Source organism: Trachemys scripta, chromosome 4 (genome assembly GCF_013100865.1).
Source record: "Trachemys scripta elegans isolate TJP31775 chromosome 4, CAS_Tse_1.0, whole genome shotgun sequence".
Lineage (NCBI taxonomy): Eukaryota > Metazoa > Chordata > Testudines > Emydidae > Trachemys > Trachemys scripta.
Genome location: NC_048301.1, coordinates 70,889,437 through 70,910,411, shown reverse-complemented (window position 1 = coordinate 70,910,411; position 20,975 = coordinate 70,889,437). Strand labels below are relative to the sequence as shown.

The 20,975-nt window shown below is 46.3% G+C and overlaps 2 protein-coding genes across 3 annotated transcripts in view; one reads left to right on the top strand and one right to left on the bottom strand.

Annotated features, from left to right (window-relative positions):
- Positions 1-841: 841 nt before the first annotated feature.
- LOC117876907 (transmembrane protein 178B-like) lies at positions 842-20,555 on the top strand. The gene is given in 5 exon segments (XM_034769436.1): positions 842-1,151; positions 1,153-1,247; positions 10,802-10,915; positions 12,807-12,944; positions 19,343-20,555. Coding segments are annotated over 5 exon segments (873 nt in total). The 5' UTR covers positions 842-870; the 3' UTR covers positions 19,588-20,555.
- PSMC3 (proteasome 26S subunit, ATPase 3) overlaps positions 2,739-20,975 on the bottom strand; it is a 35,414-nt gene continuing 17,177 nt past the window's right edge. Inside the window, exons 13-14 of one of the 2 annotated variants that reach the window (XR_004645567.1) lie at positions 5,997-6,188; positions 2,739-2,978 (exon numbers count right to left, since the gene is read on the bottom strand). The gene's annotated coding sequence lies outside the window, so the exon portion shown is untranslated. The remainder of the gene's footprint in view (positions 2,979-5,996; positions 6,189-20,975) is intronic. The other variant, XM_034769426.1, reaches the window with a different exon arrangement.

Genomic DNA, 20,975 nt, shown 5'->3' with positions numbered 1-20,975 from the left:
TTCACTGGTACCCTAAGTAGGATTTCAAACATGGTTCTCAAAGAAAAGGGCTGTCCTTGTGCTCACCCTCATAACTATCTAGTAGCCAAAATCCGCTCGTGATGGAGTCCTAGAGACCTCTGTAGGTCCATTTCTTGGGGTGGATCCTATCGCTGGGTTTAACATTGTCTTGCATTGAAAGAGTTACCTGGCTTGCATCGCCAGAGTATCTGGCCATGCCCAGCTGTGGCCACTTGATTTTGGGCCAGCTGGAGAAAAGCACAGCCTGCGATGCATGCAGCATTTCACACACACGCGTCCCTGCCAGAAGCAGCGGCAGATGGAAACGCGTTTTTTTAAACTGCACGGGCAGCGTTTCAGGAGGCGCAGGCTCGCCTCTGGGAGCCAGGCTGAGACCGTGAGGAGCGCGGACACGGAAGATGATGCCCAGTGATTCCCGTGTTTAGGGGCCGCAGGCGGGAGGTACCCAAAGCCCGGGGCACTGAGCGCCGTGGCCCCTGCAGAGCCGGGCCGCTCTCCCCAGCCTGGCCCCGGAGCACAGCGCACGCCGCGCGGTTGCGAAGCGGCTCTTCGGCAGCCAGGGATTCCCTGCCCCGCAGGCGCCGGACTTTGGTGGGGCGGGAACCCGGCTGTAGCCTCGCCCCGCTGGGGCCGCGCCGCCCGCGGCCAGGCTCCCTCCGGGGCAGACGGGGCCGTGCCCCGCTCCGGGCGCCCTTTCAGCGCCCCAGGGCGGGAGTGGCGGGCCAGGCTGCTCGGCGGGGAGGGGGCGGCCGCCAGCCGGGGCCCCGAGCACGAGAGGCGGCCGCCAGCCCGGCTGCCGGGGACGCGCTGCCGCCCGCCTAGCCGCTCCCCGCCCCCGGCGCGGGTAAGATGGCGGCCGCGGCTCAGGCGCTGAGCGGCTCGGGGCTGCTTCTGGCCGCCGCCGCCCTCGCCCTCCTGGCCGTGGCCATCGGCACCGACTCCTGGTACCAGACGGACGCGCGGCGGCACCGCGAGCGCTGCCGGGGCTTCGGCCACAAGCGCAGCGACCCGCCCGGCTCCATGTCGGCGCCCAGCCCGCACCTGCCGCTCCGCGCCCGTCCCCCGCGGGCCCTGCTGCCCGGACACCCCCCCGGCCTCGGCCCCGGCCCCGGCCGCCGCCCTGGACTCGCACTGCGGCCGCCGCTTCAACTCCACCGTCTCCGGGCTCTGGAGGCGCTGCCACCGCGCGGGCTACGAGCCAGACAGCGAGGAGCTCATCCGGAAAGGTGCGGGGCTGGGAGCGGGCGGCGGAGTGAGGGGGGCGGAGGGGGAGGAAAGGGGGGGCTCGAGACGAGGGTGGGGGGGGGGGCTGAGGGCTCTGTCCGGTGGGGAGCAGCCCGCGTTGCCCTTTCCCTGGGCTGCCCCCGGCCGGTAACTGGGTCCCTTGTGGCTGAGCTGAGCATCTCCAGAGGCTGGAACCAGCCGCTGTCCGCGGTGCTGAGCCCGCCTCGCTCCCCATTCAGCCCCAGGCAGCTGGCGCCAACCGGGCGGAAAGAGCTTTTGGGAAGGGCTGGGGGGATCTGTCGCCCACCCGGCGAGCGGGTCCTCCGCCGCTTGCTGGGCCGAGGGCAGAGCCCCGGGGGGTGAGTGGTTCATCCTGTCGCGGGCCGGCTCAGTCCGAAGTCGGTCTGTTTCCTATGCCGCAGGGTCTGTCACTGCCCCCCCCCCATGCATCCCTAGGGCCGGCTCAGCCCCCTCAGCCTCTCACCTGGCTGCACCTGCTTCTGGTGCGGGGGTGGCAACAGCGCCCAGCTGCTCTGGCCCGTCTCTTGGGGGGGGGAAATGGGGGGACGGAAGCAATGCCACTACCTGGGGGGTAGCAGCTCAGGCAGCCAAGGAATTGCAAGGGGATTTGACACCTTCCCCTGAAGCATTTCCTATAGGGCAGTACCCTAGCTGAAAGGGAGCACTGGTGGCTCCAGGGGACTGAGCTCACAGCCCTGACCAGGAGTCTGTGGGCAGCAGTGGCTTTTCACAGCCAGGTAGCTTTAAAAGGTTGTTATATATTTATTGGAAGGGGTGTGGCAGAGGCCTACCCCATGTAGCACTGCTACAGTTGTGCTGTTATCTTGGCCAGGCCTGGGTCTGATCAGGGTGCTTCCCTCCTTGTCATTGAAAACTGGTAGGCAGCCCAATATGGTCTGCAGGGCTTTTCCCAGTCTATTTTTATAAGTCCTCACCATTGGAACTAGTGCCATGGTCCTGAGGATACCCTTCCATATATTCCCTGGAGGGATTTCCCCCCCCACCCCCATATTCAACCTATGAATTTGCTTCACTGGGTCAGTATGTTTTTGGCAGAGTGAAATATTCCAAGCATGGTCTTACCTGAGCTGTACAGAAAAGGCCTATCCTCTCCTATTACAGCATGTGACACTTCCATGTATTTTAATAGGTATGTGCCCTCTCCCACTGCATGATCATCTCTCTGCTATGCCCCAATCTCTATGGTGGGGATAGAACTTTGATCCTGCTCCACCAGCACAGGCCCCTGCTACCTGGGCTAAGGAGATTATCCTTTAACAGGGCATATGACACACAGTTGAGCAATTGTTCAAACATTATTATATTTTATTCTGATAGGGCAAACAGTGTGCTGTTTGACTTAAACGGTTATGAAGACAGCCCCTGTCCCACTTTGCCTACAATCCAGATAGACAATCTACAGAGTAGTTACGAAGTGGGATACAACAAAAATTCTGTTTTGAAGAGCATGATTTACTGACCCAAGAGATATTTATTAACATGGACGAGTAGGGGGTGGGAGGAGAATCTCCTTGACTTAGGCACAAAATGAAAATAAATAGCAAAAACCAAATGTTCGAGTAGTTTTGATTGTGTCCTCCAGCTGTGGTTCAAGTCCCCATAGCCCCTGTACAACAGAAGATGGAATGACTCACTGTGGCGCTGGGCTTCATCTCTGAATCCTCTCTAATGTGCAGCTGTGGCGGCTGTTCCTAGAAATGCCATTACAAAATAAATTAGCTTCTTTCTCCATTTAATCTACCAGGATCCATTTTCATTTATATTTCCATGTTGATTTCATTCCACTAAAAGGCAGTTCATTAGTTTCATTTTATTAATTGACCTTGTCATTTTAAAATGTCTGCCTCTGTTTCTGCTTCCTATCGAATCATTCTGCTTCTACTGAAATTACTAGCATTTTCCTCCCTCAAAAAAACCACCCCCACATTACTTGGAGTCTCACTGTATTCTTCTTTTTTTAAACTTTGCCAAGAGTCCATTCCCATCAGCTAGAAAAGTGCAGGCTTTTTTTTTCTTTTTTTGGCACAGGAGTGGTGGTTCTCTGTCTAGGGCCTGATCCACCTACCTCTTTACTCATGGAAGTAAAATCATTCACGTGTTAGTATTGCAGGATCATGGATTTAAATGGATCTGGCTCTTTTTTCTCACTGTTTCCTCCTCATTCCCTGCTTTGCTCACAGCTTCTCCCCACCTAACTTTCCTGTGGCTACAGTTTGTAACCAGCCTCTTCACGTCAGTGGGGAGATGACTTTGTCATTGTGCTCTTTGGTCAGGGACATTATTATGTGTAGGGAACTATAGGCAAACATTTTCACTTGTTAGGGTCTGCAGGTTGCTACAATTTATCATTGCAAGGCTCTCTTTCTCCTTGCTTTGCAACTAGCCCAAATCTGAAACCTTAATGGGGACTACTAATTGATTCATGGAAAAAGAAGAAATTTCAGAGGCCTGCAGCGACAGAGGAATAAATGACCTTATAAGATTTCAATAAGAGATTTTGTAAAAGATTTATTAAGGAAGCAGACTAGGAAGGGGGAAATCCATTGTTTCAACTCCTTATGGGCCTTCCTCAAGGTTTGAATAAACTAAGTTCACCCTGCCTTTATCTAATTATTTACCTATTACTACAAGACAAAAACTGATAACAGAAATAGGGTCTGGTAATTTGGATGCAGTAACTTGCATTATTACGTGGTAATGTGATTTTTATAGAGACTTTCAAGCATCTCAGCCTTTACAGGTGAGAATTTCAGAACATAAATGTACGATAAGGTAGAGAAGCAGAAAACTATCATGAGCAAAATTTAGCTGAGGAAATATTCAAACATAAGAGGGAACAATAATGGGGGATTGTTTTAAAATGCTTTTATTAAATGCCCAAAAAACCCACACTTTTTCAATCATGAAAAGATTTCTTGGATAAAAAAAATTCCTGATTAAGAGGAGAGATGAAAGAAGCAATATAAAATAAAACAAATGGAGAACCTGATGGCAATGCGTGCAATCAGGAAATGGAGATAGCTTCTCTTATCAGTTAAAGAGATCAGTGGAAAAAAACCCTATGGACAGCAGAGTTAAAAGACAGTAAGAAGTTATTTAAATATAATCTGGAACAAAAAAATCCCAGCAATGGTATAGGACCATGTAAAAGGGACTGGGGCCTATTTTATAGTGCCTTCCTTCTACCAGACCAAGCTTTGATCTTGCTGCACCAGCTCACGTCCTTAGTTAGTTCTGTCTGAGCTTTCTCAAGGAATCCAGGGAAGCAATTTCCACCAGTTAGTTTTATTTTAAGCCTTCTTACCAAACAAATCAAAACTTTGCAGACTCTTCCCTCAAAGTCTGTGCAGGCTAACTGGTTGCTTCCCCAACTCTGACCCTCATGCTAGTAACTTTTTTATTAAGATGTCCTGGCACTTGCCTCAGAGCCTCAGCAATAATGGACTCCACACAGTCTGCCTTCTGTCTATTTGGTTTCTGGAGCAGTTGCTCTCTGCATTAGCACCTGTAGCAGTGCATTGGGAGCACAGCCCCTGGTCCCTCAGCTTTCTGGAAGATATTGCAGTTCTTTCCTCCATGTCCTGCTCTTTTTCATGTGCAGGAGACAGGGCTAGTTAACCAGTTAGCTAGCTAGCTAGCTGCAGGCCTCTGACCCAAGAGGAATGGTACCCCTTATAATTTCACAGTCCAATATGAGAAAAGAAAGGTAAAATTATCAATCATGATAGAGAAAAGGCAGTAGTAGTCAATAAATATTTTTTTCTCTGTACTTGGAAATTAGCAGGAAGATGTAAGTGATCTCATAAAGTGATAATGAAATACATACTATCCCATCAGTAACGAGGGAGAATGTTAAATAGCAACTGTTAATGTTAAAACACTTTAAAATCTGCAGGACTGGATAACTTGCACCCAAGGATATTAAAGGAATTGGGAGAGGAGCCCTCTGAACAATTAATGTTGATTTTTAACAAATCTTGGAACACAGAAGATTCCAGAGGACTGGAAATGCCAGCATAGCGCCAACATTTTAAAAGGTTAAACAGGATTACCCAGGAACTATAGGCCAGTTACCAGGACATAAATCCCAATCAAGATTGTGAAAGACTTATATGGGATGCAATCAGGAAAGAATTCAAAAATGGTAGGATGAGTAATCCAAATAAACATGGTTGTATGGAAAATGTGTCTTGTCAAATAAACTTTATATATATATTTTAAATGTTGGATGTATAAGATGGGAATATCAAGCAAGAGTAGGAGCTGGTATTTCCTCTGTATATGGTATTAGTGAATACTGTGTTTGCTTCTGGTGTCAACACTTCAAAAAGGATGTTGAAAAACAAGAAGGGGTTCAGAAAAGAACTACAAAAATTATTTGTGATCTGGAAAACATGCTTTATGGTGAGAGACTAAAGCTTAATCTATTTAATTTATCCATGAGAGGGTCAAGAGGTGACTTGATCACAGTCTACAACTGTCTTCATGGGGAACAGATTTGTGATAGTTAATGGCTCTTTAATCTAGTAGAAGAAGGCAGAACATTATGCCGTGGTTGAAAGCTGAAGCTAGAAAACCTGACTAGAAATAAGGCACAATTGTTTAACGGTGAGAGCAGTTAACCTTTAGAGTAATTTACCTAGGGATGTGGTGGATTCTCTAACACTTGCAGTCTTTAAATCTAGACTGCATATCTTTCTAAAACATACCTTCTGGTCGAGCCATGGTGTATGGGCTTGATGCAGAAATTATCAGATGAGGTTCTTTGTCCTGTGTTATGTAGCTGGTCAGACTAGATTGGGATAGACAACCTATGGCACGCGTGCCAAAGGCAGCACGCGAGCTGATTTTCAGTGGCACTCACACTGCCTGGGTCCTGGCCACCAGTCTGGGGACTCTGCCTTTTAATTTAAATGAAGCTTCTTAAACATTTAAAAAACCTTATTTACTTTACATACAACAATAGTTTAGTTATATATTATAGAAAGAGACCTTCTAAAAATGTTAAAATGTATTACTGGCACACAAAATCTTAAATCAGAGTGAATAAATGAAGACTCGACACACCATTTCTGAAAGGTTGCCGACCCCTGGACTAGATGATCATAATGGTCTCTTCTGGCCTTAATATTTACAAACTTCAAATTCACCTTTAGGGAAACACTTATTGATATAGTATCTTCTGTTTCCACCCTACAATTTATACTAAATTTCAAACCCTAAGAGAGAAAGTAATGGACTTAACATTTTGAAACCAGATGTATATGGGATTTATATTCTAAAAATATTTAAACCATCCGATTTAAATAAAGAGCTGGTGCGTCTTCGTTTTAATCAATGAAGTTTTAGCCAATGAGTCCTTAGTTCAGATCCCTTGGGACATAAGTGATCTATAAAGCAAGCTAGATTCTTAAATTGTATATTCATATACTGAGATAAAAATGTAAAATTGCTTCTCATATTCTTTACAGTAGTCTATCTAAAATAGGTTTTATCTTTGACAAACCCTGCCTAACTGAATGTAGGAGGTAAATCAGTGTTTGTTTTGGGGCCTGTATTGTAATATCTGTTTACTAACGTGACACTGATTTTTATAAGATTTGATTAATTTGGCTGTTAGTTTTATATAGAATTTTATACAGAATTTCTAATTGTTATTTGTATTATAGCTAAGGCTACGTTTTAGTCACGGGTATTTTTAGTAAAAGTCCTGGACAGGTCACGGGCAGTATACAAAAATTCCTGGCCTGTAACCTGTCCATGACTTGTACTATATATCCCTGACTAAATCTTGGGCACTCTGGGGCAAGGGGCTGCCTGCTGTTGCTGGGGTGGAGGCCTGGTAGCGGCATGTGGCCTGGGACCCCCGTTGCTGTTGGCCCAGGGGCTGCCTGAGCTGCTCAGGCGGTCCCTGGGACAGAGACACCGGCCACTGGAGTAGTCACGGGGGTCTCAGAAAGTCACAGAATCTGTGACTTCTGTTACCTCCATGACAGACTTGCAGCCTTAATTATAGATTCCATAAAAACTCACACCAAGAAGCTAGATCTATAACTGGGTGGCCAAACTGTGGCTTGTGAGCTGCATGTGGGTCTTTTATGGTTGAAGTGCAGCTCTTGGAGCCCCCCAAGCCCTCCCCTTTCTCCACCTATTAGACTGGAGTAGGGAGCTTGGGATCTCTGCCTGGTGGTGGGATAGGAGCTTCTGCCCTGCAGGGAGGGGGGTCTTGAGAACTCAGCCCCGTGAGGCACACCTGCTGGGGCTGCCATCTTTAGCAGGAGTGGGGCTGAAGCCCGAGTCTCGGCTGTTACCTCCTGCAGGGTTGAAGCCCCAACAGGTGTGCCCCAGCTCTCGAATTTCTGAAGATTGTTGTATGCGGCTCGGAGGGTCAGTAAATTTGGCCACCCCGATCGATAAAGTGAACACACTAAAAATTCAGCCCTACCGTATAAAGTGTTTAGTATGGTAAATATTAATAATTGGATATGTAAACAGTGATTGACAATGATGATTGGAATTAGTTAGTTAATTAGATACCATGATGTGGAGGATGTGGCCTAAGTACTTAATTCAGAGCTGCACAAATCTTTTGTGAATGAGACCTGATCCCATTGAAGTCAATAAGAGTTAGATTGAGTTCTGGGAGTGGACAAAAGGCGTCCATACAGTGATATCCCCCATATTACGTCTCTGAACTAAGTCTTTATTAACAAAATGCAAATCTTGTTCTTCTGCCCTTGTTGATGGAAGCTGTATAAGGACTTAGAGAGGGCGCATGCTCTGGAATCTCCCTCTTTAGTGTGGTTTTACAAATCTACGCACTCAGAATCAATTCTAAAATAAATTAAAATCAACAGTCTTTTAGCATGTGGGAAATTGAGATCACTCTCCCCCATCCCCTTCTCAATTTCTAAATATCCCTGGACTTAAGAGGGCTCCCGTGTACTTGCCTTTTTTTCCTTGTGAAGCCTGTCCCTCCCCCAATACCCAGTGGAGCCAGGTCTGTGCTGAGAGGTTACTGTCCCAATGAATCTTATTAGAGAAGAAAATCATAAAAACATAAGATAAGAATGGCCAGACTGGGTCAGACCAATGGTCCATGTAGCCCGGTATCCTGTCTCTGACAGTGGTCAGTGCAAGATGCTTCAGAGGGAATGAACAGAACTGGGTATTTTAGAGTGATCCATCCCGTTATCCAGTCCCAGCAGTTGGAGGTTTCAGGACACCCAGAGCATGGGGTTTTGTCCCTGACCGTCTTGGCTAATAACCATTGATGGATCTATCTCCATGAACTTATCTAATTCTTTTTCAAATCCAGTTATACTTTTGGCCTTCACAACACCCAACAGCAACAAGTTCCACAGGTTGTCTGTGTTGTGTAAAGAAGTACCTTATTTTGTTTTAAACCTGTTGCCTATTAATTTCATTGGGTTACTCCTGGTTTTTGTGTTCTGTGAAGGGTAAATAACACTTCCCTATTCACTTTCTCCATAGCATTCATGATTTTATAGATCTCTATTATATCCCCCCTTAGTCATCTCTTTTCTAAGATGAACAGTCCCAGTCTTTTTAATCTCTCCTTGTATGGAAACTGTTTCATACCCGTAATCATTTTTGTTGCCCTTCTCTGCACCTTTTCCAATTCTAATATATCTTTTTTGATATGAGATTATCAGAACTTGATGCAGTATTAAAGGTGGAGGTGTACCATGGATTTATATAGCAGCTTTGATATTTTCTATCTTATTATATATCTCTTTCCTAATGGTTCCTAACATTGTTAGCTTTTTTGACTGCTGCTGCACATTGAGTGAATGTCTTAGAGAACTAGTCACAATGACTCCAAGATCTCTTTCATGAGGGGTAATAGCTAATCTAGACCCCATCATTTTGTATGTATAGCTGGAAACATGTTTTCCAATTTGCATCACTTTGCACTTACCAGCATTGAATTTTATCTACCATTTTTGTCACCCAGTCATCCAGTTTAGTGAGATCCCTTTTGTAATGTTTTACAGTCAGCTTAGGACTTAACTATCTTGAGCAATTTTGTATTGTCTGAGAATTTTGCTGCCTCACTGTTCACCTCCTTTTTCAGCTCATTTATGAATATGTTGAACATCACTGGTTCTCTCTACAGATTCTTGGTGACCCCACTATTTACCTCTTCATTGTGAAAACTGACCATTTATTCCCACCCTTTGTTTCTTGTCTTTCAACCAGTTACTGATCAATGAGAGGACCGTCCCTATTATCCCATGACAGCTTAGTTTGCTTAAGAGCCTTTGATGAGGGACCTTGCTAAAGGCTTTCTGAAAGTCCAAGTACACGATATGGACTGGATTATCCTTGTCCACATGCTTGTTGACCCCTGTCTCAAAGAATTCTAATATATTGGTGAGGCATGATTTCCCTTTATAAAAGCCACATTGACTGTCCCCCAACATATTATGTTTGTCTATTTGTCTGATAATTCTGTTCTTATAATTGTGTGCTTATCTTCAAATTCTTTCTTGGTTTGCTTTATTATACTTTCACACTTGTTTTGCCAGAGTTAATGCTCCTTTCTATTTTCCTCACTAGGATTTGACTCCCAATTTTTAAAGGATTCCTTTTTGGCCTCTTTTACCCTGCTGTTTAGCCATCATGTCATTTTTTTGGTCCCGTTTTATTTATTTGGGGTACACATAGTTTGAGCTTCTATTATGTTTTTTTTAAACAGCCTCCGTTCTGTTTGCAGGCATTTCACTCTTCTGACTGTTCCTTTTTAATTTCTGCTTAACTAGCTTCGTTTTCATGTAGGTCCCATTTTTGAAGTTAAATGCTATTGTGGTGGATTTCTTTGGCATTTTCCCTCCTACAAGGATGTTAAATTTTAATTACATTATGGCCACTGTTACCAAGTGGTTCAGCTATATTCATCTTCTGGACCAGATACTGTGCTTCACATAGAACTAAATCAAGGATTGCCTCTCCCCTTATGGGCTTCAGGACAAGAAGCAGTCATTAATGGTGTCTAGAAATTTTATCTCTACATCCCTTTGAGAGGTGGCATATACCCAGTCAATATGAGGATAGTTGAAATCTCCCATTATTACTGAATTGTCTGCCTTTGTAGCCTCTCTAATATCCCTGAGCATTTCACAACCATTGCCAGAAGGAGCTGAGCAGGACTGTTCCCTAGTATGCTTTTACTAGTGTTTTGTTCACTCCCAGGCAATGGGGCTGCCTTCTCCCTCAGTGACTATTCCACACTGGCCCCCTCCCCTTTTAATCCCAGGTCACACTTTGTGTGCCCATCCTGAAACTCAGTCACACTCCCTTTTTTGGTTACACTTGCTCTGTTGCTGTCCTGTTCATTTGCTGGCTTGAGTTAGTGGATTAACTTTGAACTAAGACCATCATGCGTCTGGCATGCTAGACTGGCAAACTCTGCTTCTTAGGACAACAAAGGCAATGAGGCACTTCCTAAAGTCAAGCTAGGTACAGACATTGCTCTTTCTATGTCTTTCAGGAGTTATTCAGCGCTGCACTGCTGTGAAGTACCATTACACCTCATCCTCTCTGCCACGCAACTTACCCATCAATATTACCAACATCATCCGGCAGGACGAGTGGCATGCTCTCCGTAAGTAATCCAGACTCTTACCAATGCCATGCACCCTTACTAAGCAGGGTACAAGCATATTCAGAACCTTTCATATCTAGATCACTGCTGGGACTTCAGTACCAAATGGGGCCCTGATTCAGAGATCAGTGAATGGTATCTAGAGCCTAAATGAACCTTAATTAGGGAGTCTGGAGACAAGCAAATTATGTTAACAGAAAGTGACCCAAGTGTAGAGGACATTTGGAGTGGCTACTGCAGTGGCCATATAAATTGGCAATAATGTTGCAGATCTGCTAGGGTGTGATGGAAGTGTCACTGCAGTTTATGGGATACCCTCAACAGCTTGGTGTTGGTCAGACTCAATGCTGAAGCACAGATTAGTCCTATTGGGTCAGGGCTGTACACTTATTTGATTTGTACAGTGCCTGCCATGCTTTCTCTCTTCATCCCAGATGATGCGTAACCTCATTCTAGCTCCCTCTCATGACCTCGCCTCTCAAAGCATGCTAATTTTGACTCTTCCACATGCCCATCCTTGCATCCTCTTGTTGCCAGTTCCTTCCTACCCAAACCCCTCCCAGCTGCCTAGTCACCTGCAATGCACCTGAAAGTGCTCCACTATCTCCTTCCTCATCTACTTCCCCTATTTGTCCTATCCATGTTCACATTGCCTTCTGGGGTTCCCTTCCTGGACTCCTGAGGATATGAGTTACTAGGCAACTCAGCTTCCCCTGCTGGTTTCCACCCTATATAACTTACCAGCACAAGTTTAGGTGACTTTTTATGCAATTAATGCAACATGACTGAGATCATGCTGCAGCCTCACACATCTGCATGTTCATATAGGTGCTGCACATGGATGCTGTCACAAAGAACTATGGTTAGAGAGACATGCAAGAAAATGCCATAGGGCTTGACAAGTCTGTAGGCATAGGGCTCAGAACACTGGATTCCTACATTCTGGTCTAAATTTTCAAAAGTGCTTAGTGATTTTTAGTGTGCCCAAGTTGAGACACATTAAAGGGGCCTGATTTTCAGCAAGTGCTGAGCATCAGTCCTTTAAAAATAAAACCTTTTTAAAATGATTCAAGTTGGGCTCTCAAACTCATTATCATTTTTTAAAAGGTGGCCCTCTGCTCCAGCAGAATCAGAGACAAGTAGGTGTACTACAGTGAGGAAGAGAGGAGCTGAGACCCAGATAGCATTACCCAGTGTCCCCGATACTCCAGTACACAGGGAACACCCCATCCATTTCCCCAACCCCATTTGAGCTCAGTAAAAAGAGAAACTGCCAGGAGAAGTCAGCCAGAAACTGAGTTGTTGGCAGCAGCAGAAAGAAGCAGGGACCTCCAGATTTTTTTTTTTTTTTTTTTTTTTTACAGCTTTTAATATGGACATTCTCTCCCATTTTGATTAGCTGTTTGCTCCAATCCTCTTCCTCTGTAGCCTCACTACACCTGCCCTCTGTACTTTTCCCCCTCCTTTCAATGTCTCCTTTCCTTTGTCTCTCTGTCTAGCTAATCATTTCCCAACAACAACAAATAACCCCAGTGTAACAAAGCAACAAAAAAGTTGTGGTTTTAATATGATGTTTGCAAACCCTCAGAGTGTTTGTTATGCTGGTATGTTGTATCCCTTCCACCCATTACCCTCTGTCCAAGTTGTCTCTTGCACTTCAGGACAGTGTGTAGTTCCCACCACAAAGGGGCCCTGGTCTTCGTGTACCTAGACACTACTGTAATGCAAACAAACAAGTTCTTTCTAAGAAGGTGCAGTATGGGAAAGCCCATCAGGGATACTAATTTATTAGTAGACCTAATAATCTCAATGGATTGTCTCTCTTGCCTCCCCAACATCCTGTCTTGGTGTCTCCTTTGTTTCTTCCCCTCTTGCTCCTCTCTCTCTTCAGATCTGCGGAGAATGACAGCCGGCTTCATTGGCATGGCAGTCTCCATCATCCTGTTTGGCTGGATCATTGGTATGCTGGGCTGTTGTAAACAGCACGAGCTCATGCAATATGTGGCAGGGCTGCTCTTCCTCATGGGAGGTGAGAGTTTTTCTCTTCATTCTAATATCAAACTTTTGATCGAAAGCATTAGAGCCACATCCCAAGCAGGTAGAAGTATAATCAGCCTCATCAGCAAACAGCACAAAGCCATTTATTAATGCAAGAGTTGATATAACATGGAGATTGAAATTTTAGATCCGCATGGCAGGAGATGAGTCAAGTTTCTTCTTTGCATCTGTGTCAGTGTAGATCTCACTGTAGGCATGCATGCAAGATCAGAGTCTTCTGAGTAGCGGTGTCCATCAAGGCTGTGCATGTCCCCTGCGCCACCTCGTGCTCCTGCATGAGGATATAAACGGTGGGGCAGTAGTGACCCTCCCTCGGTTCCCTCTTGCTGCCCATAGAAGTGAGGCAGAATCCAGTGACTACTCGACCCGCTACACTCTTCAGAGACCTTAAACCAGTTTTTCCAGTCCATTTGGTGAAGAATTTTGTCCCCACACTTTTTCTCTAAAGGACATTTCTTTTTTTTAAAAATGGCAAATTGATGATCTCCATGTACAGCAAGGCAAGGGGCTTAGTGCCAACCACCACACCTCATGGCAGAGTCCACTCAGGGTTCAAACCCTACCCATCCTGCAATGGGCTGAGCCTCCTCAAGGATGGATACAGACAAGGCTTCTTCTGCCTAGGAGAGCTACCTCCTGAATAAGTGCTTTGTGTGCAAGTCCTTCTCTGCCAGGACCCACAAGTCCAGGGAAGCAGGGCTCAAGCTACATTTGCTTGAGCAGTCCATGTGGGTCACTCTAGTTGTAACAGTCACCTCTGGGTCCAGAGTGAGGATGGATAAGCCAGCATTGGCCAGTGCTCATTCAAGGACTTAACACACTTCGGGATGGGGCAGTGGAAAGTAGAGAACATTGGCAGAGTCGGTGCTGAACACTTCAGTGTCAAGTAAGACCTCGGCAATGACCACCTCAGCATGGGCGCCTCAACTGCAACAGTCCTGGCAGCGATTAAGTCAGCACGAACAACAGCTCCCGCACCAACTGCCCTGACTCAGGCAGCACAGCCAGCCCCTATGCCCACTCATAAATAACATACCAACTTGTGTAGTTGGTCTGAGCATCCACATAACTCCAACTGAGGGGAGCTCCTGGATGGAAGACAAGGGAACACCACTTCAAGGACAAAGCTCCTAATCAATCATGCAGAACATGAGACCCAGTTGCAATGATACTCATGATAGAGCTGAGCAAGAGGCTCAGGTATGCTCTGGAGACATCCATATCACTCCCAGGGATGTTCCCAATATACTGAAGAGAGAGCTGGTACCAGCCTTGTACCATTAGTGATCATCACCCTTGAATGAGGTGAGACAGTCCTCCTCCCGTCACTGATGTAATTCTTCTTTCCAGCATTGAGCAGAAAGCCCCGTCTCCTGTCATCAGAGAACGGCCCAAGGAGGTATCTGGGAGTGCAACCAGCACAGAGGGGGCACTGAGCCAGCCAGCCCTAATGTGGCCAATATTTGTATAGCATGCCATATTGGTCTTACTGACAACTGTCCTCCCACATGTCAAGGAGCAGATCACCTTCCTGCACCCCAAGCTCTCTGGCAGCATTTCTGGCTAGGCCAACCACACTAGAACCAGACATTGCCTCACAGAAAAGGAGACTAGAGGACAGGCCCCAGCATCCTCCAACAGCAGACAAGGTGTTAACACTAGCATTCGCCTCAGCAATAGAAGACTTTAATACCTTCCAGGACCTCCTGTCCTGAATGGTGGAGTCCTTGGACATAGAGACTAAGTTCATGTAAAGAGTCTCACAAACTGTTTGATATTCTGAGTGCGATGACCCTCGCCAGCATCGCTCTCCCTATTAATGAAAGGATCCCAGAACTGGCGAAAGAGCTATGGCAGACCCCGGCCACTCTTCCTCCCACCTCCAGGAGTGTGGAGAAAAGGTATCAGGTGCTGCTGAAAGGTTTTGAGCACTTCTGCCTTCACCCAAACCCAGGGTTATTGGTCATCTGCAGTGCAAGAGAAATCAAAGTCTAAGAATAAGGACCCACAAAATTTAGACCTGTTTGGACAAAAGGCATCTTCATGAGGTGTTGCTTTGGGTGGTGAATTACCAAGTACAATTACTTCATGGGGGAAAGAATAGCAGGGATAACATGGAAGATCATCAAGGAGGAGCAGATGGTTCATGAGAACATTGCTGCAGGTAGCTATGGATGCCTCTGATACAACTGCAAGATTGATTGCCACAGCCCTCACTACAACAGGTCTGCTGGCTCCAGGCACTGGGCATACTACAGGAAGTACAGGCCATGATAAAGGATCTGCCTTTGGAGGGAATGGTGCGCCTTACGTAGCGGACAGATGAAGTGCTCCATTTCCACAAGGATTCAAAGGCCTTCTTAAGGTCCCTGGCATTTACACATTAGCTCCCTACAGAAACTCTTACAAATATCAACCCCACCAACTGCAGGGGAGGTCGTCTTACTTCCAGGGCCAACAGCTGGAATATCAGCTGCAGGGGATGCCCGTCTTCCACCTCTTTGGCTAACCCAGCTTCCTCTGAGACAGCAGATTTGATGGGAGGCTTGAGAATCACAACGGTGCTGATCTAAAGTCTATAACTACTTCAGGAACTACTTTGCCCCATTCCAACAGGCCCGCGTGGCTGTCACAGCTAACAAACAGCATTAGATAACATTGCCCAAGGCTACCTTGTACAGTTCCATTCACTACATTCTGCCTTCCCCATCCTGTGACCTTTCTCATAAGAGCCTGTTAAAACAAAAATGATCTCATTGCTTCATCTGGGAACCATAGCAGAGATACCATGGGAATAGAGATACAGTATTTCTTTATCCTGAAGAAGAGATGGGATCTTTGTCCTACTCTACACCTGAGACAGATTCAGGATGGTAACACTTGTGTCCATCTCTGCAAGCCCAGGACTGGTTCATGGCTCTCAACTTGCAGGATCTGTACTTCCCTATACCCATCCAGCCAGCACACAGGAAGTATCTAGGATTCATGGTGGGGTCAAACTATTACTAGGTGGTGCTGTTTGGACTCTTTGTGTCTACACAGAATGCCTAATGATGGTAGCAGCACAGCTCAAAAGAAAAAGTATCCACATCTATCTTTACCTGGACAATTGGCTGATTAAGGGTGGATCTCAGCAGGAATCTGCAGCACACATGAAGTATATCATCCCTCTCCCTATTCTCTCATCTGGGACTCCTAAAGTATGTTTGAATGGCACACTCCTGTTGGTGGGTTGTGGAGTAGACTCTACATGCCCTCCTACCACAGCACAGTGCAACACTGCTTAGGAAAGTAAAGTAAGGACAGGTCTAAACCCTATTGGTACGTATCCTACTTGCCCAAGCAGTGCTTCCCCTATATTGCTGTTTTTAGCAGTGTAGTGGCCCACTGCCTTCATGTTCCTGGAGTCTTTCCCCACCACAGGGAAAGGCTCCAGCAGTGAGACAAGGCTGTAAGGGGTAGAGGCTGTGAGGAAAGGCTGCAGCAGTTCCCCATTATTGGAGCCTTTCCCTGCTCCAGAGAGCTGCCAAAGCCTTTCCCCACTTTCTACCCCCAGTCAGAGCCTTTCACAGACACGTGTAGCTACACACCACAGTGAGGACACGGCCTGCTTTTCACAGCTGTGTGTAGCTGCACATATCCTATAGACCGCTGCTACTGGTGTGCAGTGTAGATGTAACCCTGCTGAACTATGAAAAACCAGTCTCTCATCCCATCACAGACAGAGTTCATAGGAGCCCTGATTCCAGTTTGGCAAGAGCATCCCTTCCTGAAGAAATGCTCCTGCCCCAGCAATCACTGGTGCTTGACTGCAACTGTATAAATGTTTCTGGGGCTGCTAGGCCACATGTTGGCCCACATGTATATGACACTGCTTGGCAGACTTCACCTGCGACTGTTCAGCCTTTGTCTCAGGTAGCTGTATTCCCCAACAAAACACCAGATGAACAAGAAGATGATGATCCTATTGCAGGTTGTCACAGAACTAAGCTACTGGAAGGAACCTGAAAAATGGGCTTGGAGGTGTTACCATTCTAAACCCCTCCTCTCTCCGCCCCCAAAACTACTTTAATCACACACACATCAGGTTCAGATTGGGAAACCCACTGGATCATCTCCAAAGGCAAGGAACTCAGATCCTAGAGAATGAGGCTCTACATCCATGTACTGGAGCTCACAGTCAGGCTAGCCCACATGGCCTTTCTATCTGTTCTTCAAAAACTCCACAGTGCAGATCCTAATGGATAACACCTTGTGCTGCACTACATAAACCGGTAAGGAGGCATCTGCTTGGCTCCTCACTGCTGGAAGTCATCGGGCTCTAGCCATGGAGCCAACAAGGATAACCCTAATGTGTCTTCACCTCCTGAGTGTCACCACCAACCTAGTGGATTTCCTAAGCAGAGAATCAGTAATTACTTATGAATAGTTGTTTCATAAATTCCAAGACCAGAAGGTACCATTGTGATCATCTGATCTGACCCCTCTCCCAAAATGATTCCTAGAGTGTAGCTTTAATCTTCATTTAAAAATGGTCAGCGATGGAGTGTTCTGGAAGTCCATCATTGATCTGATATTCCTATGTTGCACCTTCTCTAAAAACCACAACATGTGAAAATGGGTAGTTTAGGTCAATAATCAGGGTAAATTTTGGAGGAGTGGGGTAGGGGATTTGAAGCCATGTCAACCAAGGTTTCTGAGAGAAGACGGCCTGGAAAATGAGCTCTTTTTCAGGCCGCAAAAGTCTTCTGCCTTTTTTTTGGCCACTTAAAAAAAAAAGTTTGGAGGAGACATGCAACATAGTTTACTAGCCTCCCCGAGCGGAGATATAGTGCACAGTGCAAAATTTAGTGGAATAAGAAATGTTCATTTTGGAATGAGATGAGGATTTGGAAAGCTCCAGCAAGTTTAGTGCATTGTCAAACAGGGCAAAGGCAGAGCCCTCTGCTTCCTTAAAAAAAAAAATTCTAATCTTTTACCTAGCAATGAGATCTTAGCATAAAACCTGAACCCCAGAAGGCTGGACAGTGGAGAAAATGAATGTTTGCTTGTAGCAAAACGTTCCTAAGAGGACATTTTACCTTGTACCTAAGCGAGGGAGAGCAGGGGAAGCTCAAAAGGGCCAGACCTTGGCTACAAGTACTTCCTGAGCTGGGAGGCAGTGGGACTATCTTAGTTAGAGGAGTCTGGGTACCTGCTCTCCTCTGGTCCATTCAGGGAATGGAGTAGGCCACTGTTGGTAGTTGAGTCCAAGACAAACAGTCCCCCTGGAGACTGAGCAGCACAAAGCGCTCCACTCCCACAACAGCAGCACAATGTCCTGGCTTCCCAGCATGAAGGTTGGCTGGCATGAGATGTGTAACTTTAACTCCTGGCTTTCCAACACTTGGGTTCTGGTATTTAAATGACCTATCCAGGACATATGTGATGGTGGCCACAGGGTAGGTGGATGTGGCTACAACCTTAAATTTATTGGTGCATAACTATTCAGCACAAATATATGCCAGGTGCTTTAATAGCGAAGGCTGAACCTTTACCAAACCAAGAAAGAACCAGCTGAAAGGAAGCCTTTCTCTGGGAATGGGTGAAAGAACAGCAGGAAGTTTACTATAGAGGCCTACCTAGCTCAACTGAACTTTTGTGAGCTGAGGGGGTGAATGGCATGTTCTCTGAAATGAGAGGCCAGATTTCTACAAAGGGCAGTGAGAGGATTAGGAACATGGGCAGGAAAGGAAATAAGTCAAGTTAGCAAAATGCAGCAGAGAAATAGAGAAAATTAATCTGAAACAGCTCCTGGATGGTGGGGCACAGGTGAGACACCAGTGTAGGAATGAGCACTAAGGCCATGTCTACACTTACTGCTGCTCCGATCAATGCAGCGGTGTTGATTTAGCAGGTCTGGTGAAGACCTGCTAAGTCGATGGCAGAGCACTCTCCCATCAACTCTGGTACTCCAGCTCCCAGAGAAGAGTAAGGTAAGTCTGCAGGTGAACATCTCGTGCTATTGCTTAGGTCGACGTACCGCAGTGTCACCAACTGCAGTTACATTATTCACCTAACTGAAGTAATGTAACTTAGGTCTTGTCTACACTACTGTGGTAAGTCAACCTACGTTAGGCAGGTGTGTGTAATGAGGTGAGGGGAAACTGACCTGAGGAGCTGGAAAATGAAATGCAGTGTAGTGGAGCTGTGGGATGCATTTGTTTTTTTTCCATTTTCTGTAAGATTTCAGTGTAAAGAATAAAAGGTCATCAAGAGTCAGACTTGGCATTGCCTGGGGAGGGAGGAAGGAAGGAAACTATGGGTACAGCTGCATTGCTTTGCAGGCCTGGTCAAAGGCCGCCTATTCTTTTTGCTTTTCTCCTGCAGGTACATGCTGCATCATCTCACTCTGTACCTGTGTGGCTGGGATTAATTTTGAGTTGTCTCGCTATCCTCGCTATGTCTATGGGCTGCCAGAGGATATCAGCCATGGCTACGGCTGGTCCATGTTCTGTGCCTGGGGAGGCCTGGGACTTACTCTTTTGGCTGGATTCCTCTGCACACTGGCCCCCTCGCTCAATGCCTCTCGTACTGCTGTACAGAAACCCAGACAGGAAAATGGAGCTGTGTGACCTCAAAGGGTGCAGGAGAAGAGACTCCAGCAAGCACAGCCTAGGTAAAGCTGTGGGTTAACAGCACCATGGAAATGGCATTTCAGCCCCATTGCGGAGAGTGGTACACACCTGTGGAACAAACTAGGGATGTTAAAGGTTTTTGGCCAAGTCCTGGGGCAAATATGACCCTGTGGTTCTCCTGCTACAGAATTTCTGTCTTAGACAGACTCTACAACAAGCTGGGGTTAATGTTCTACTGACTTGCTCATTGATTTAAGAGGGAGTTTTTCTTTTATAATTAACGGATTATCTCCTGTTTATTTGAAACACTAACTGCAGCTCTTTTGTTCTAGTCCAGTTGTGGAGGATTCTTGTCCATTATAAATGTGTAGCTGCAGAGTTTGTGAAACACTGACAGGAGGCTGAACACCCTTCCAACGGGCTTGGCCTCTAGCAGTTTGGCTCAGACCTCCATTGTCCAAAAGAGCGTGAAGATCCAAATAGTGGTTACGGCAACTCATCCATCCTCAGTATTGATAGATCTGCTGCAAAAAGTGAGGCTCACTCCCCCATTATGTAATGGGGGCTGCCAGTGGCCACTACTGAACTTGCTTGGAAAGACAGCAGGAGTTAAACAAACCAGCCTTCCCCTTCTGTGGGGAGGGGGGAGTTGGTCCTCTGCTCTCCATGTCAGTCACTTCATTGAGTAAGCAGCAGCATCTGCCAGCTAATGCACATGACCCTAGTTATGAGTGTGTGCAAAAGCTAGGAACAATAAGCTACAAGCACCATTCATTCACTGTGGAATTGTTCCATAAGGAGATAGAGTGGCAGTGGTTTCAGCTGCTGGGATCAACCTCAAGGACCCAGCTACCTTCTAACTGAGGTACATGACTCCTAACTGCAAGGAAACAGCGCTCTCTGAGAAGAGTTACAAGCTTTTACTGTTGAGCTTAGAGGAGGACACATTGCCACCAAGAAGCTGGAGCAGTAGCTGGTTGCAGTATATCTAGAAGATTTATTTTCCCCAGAAAGCTTGGCTTATGCTCATTTCATACACTGTCCTTGCATAGGCTTTGTCCCTAGTTGTCTGTCTAGAATGGGGGATACATTAGCTGTGCACAGTTCAATCACAAACCCACAGCTCAGTTGATGCCACGTCCTGTAACCAGCAGAGAACAAAACATTTTTTGGAGGAATGGATGGTGAGCAGCTTGTAACCCACATCAGCACTAGGGCTAACTCAAGAACATGAGCCAAGCTACTGCCAGGTAAAGTTTCCTTTCATACATCCCTCCTACTGCTCCCCCCCCACCCCCCACAAGGTGCACAGGCAGTGGAAGAGAGATGTGTAACACAACTGAATGGCATGTAAGATAAGCAGTGCTAAAGTCAGTGTATTTATA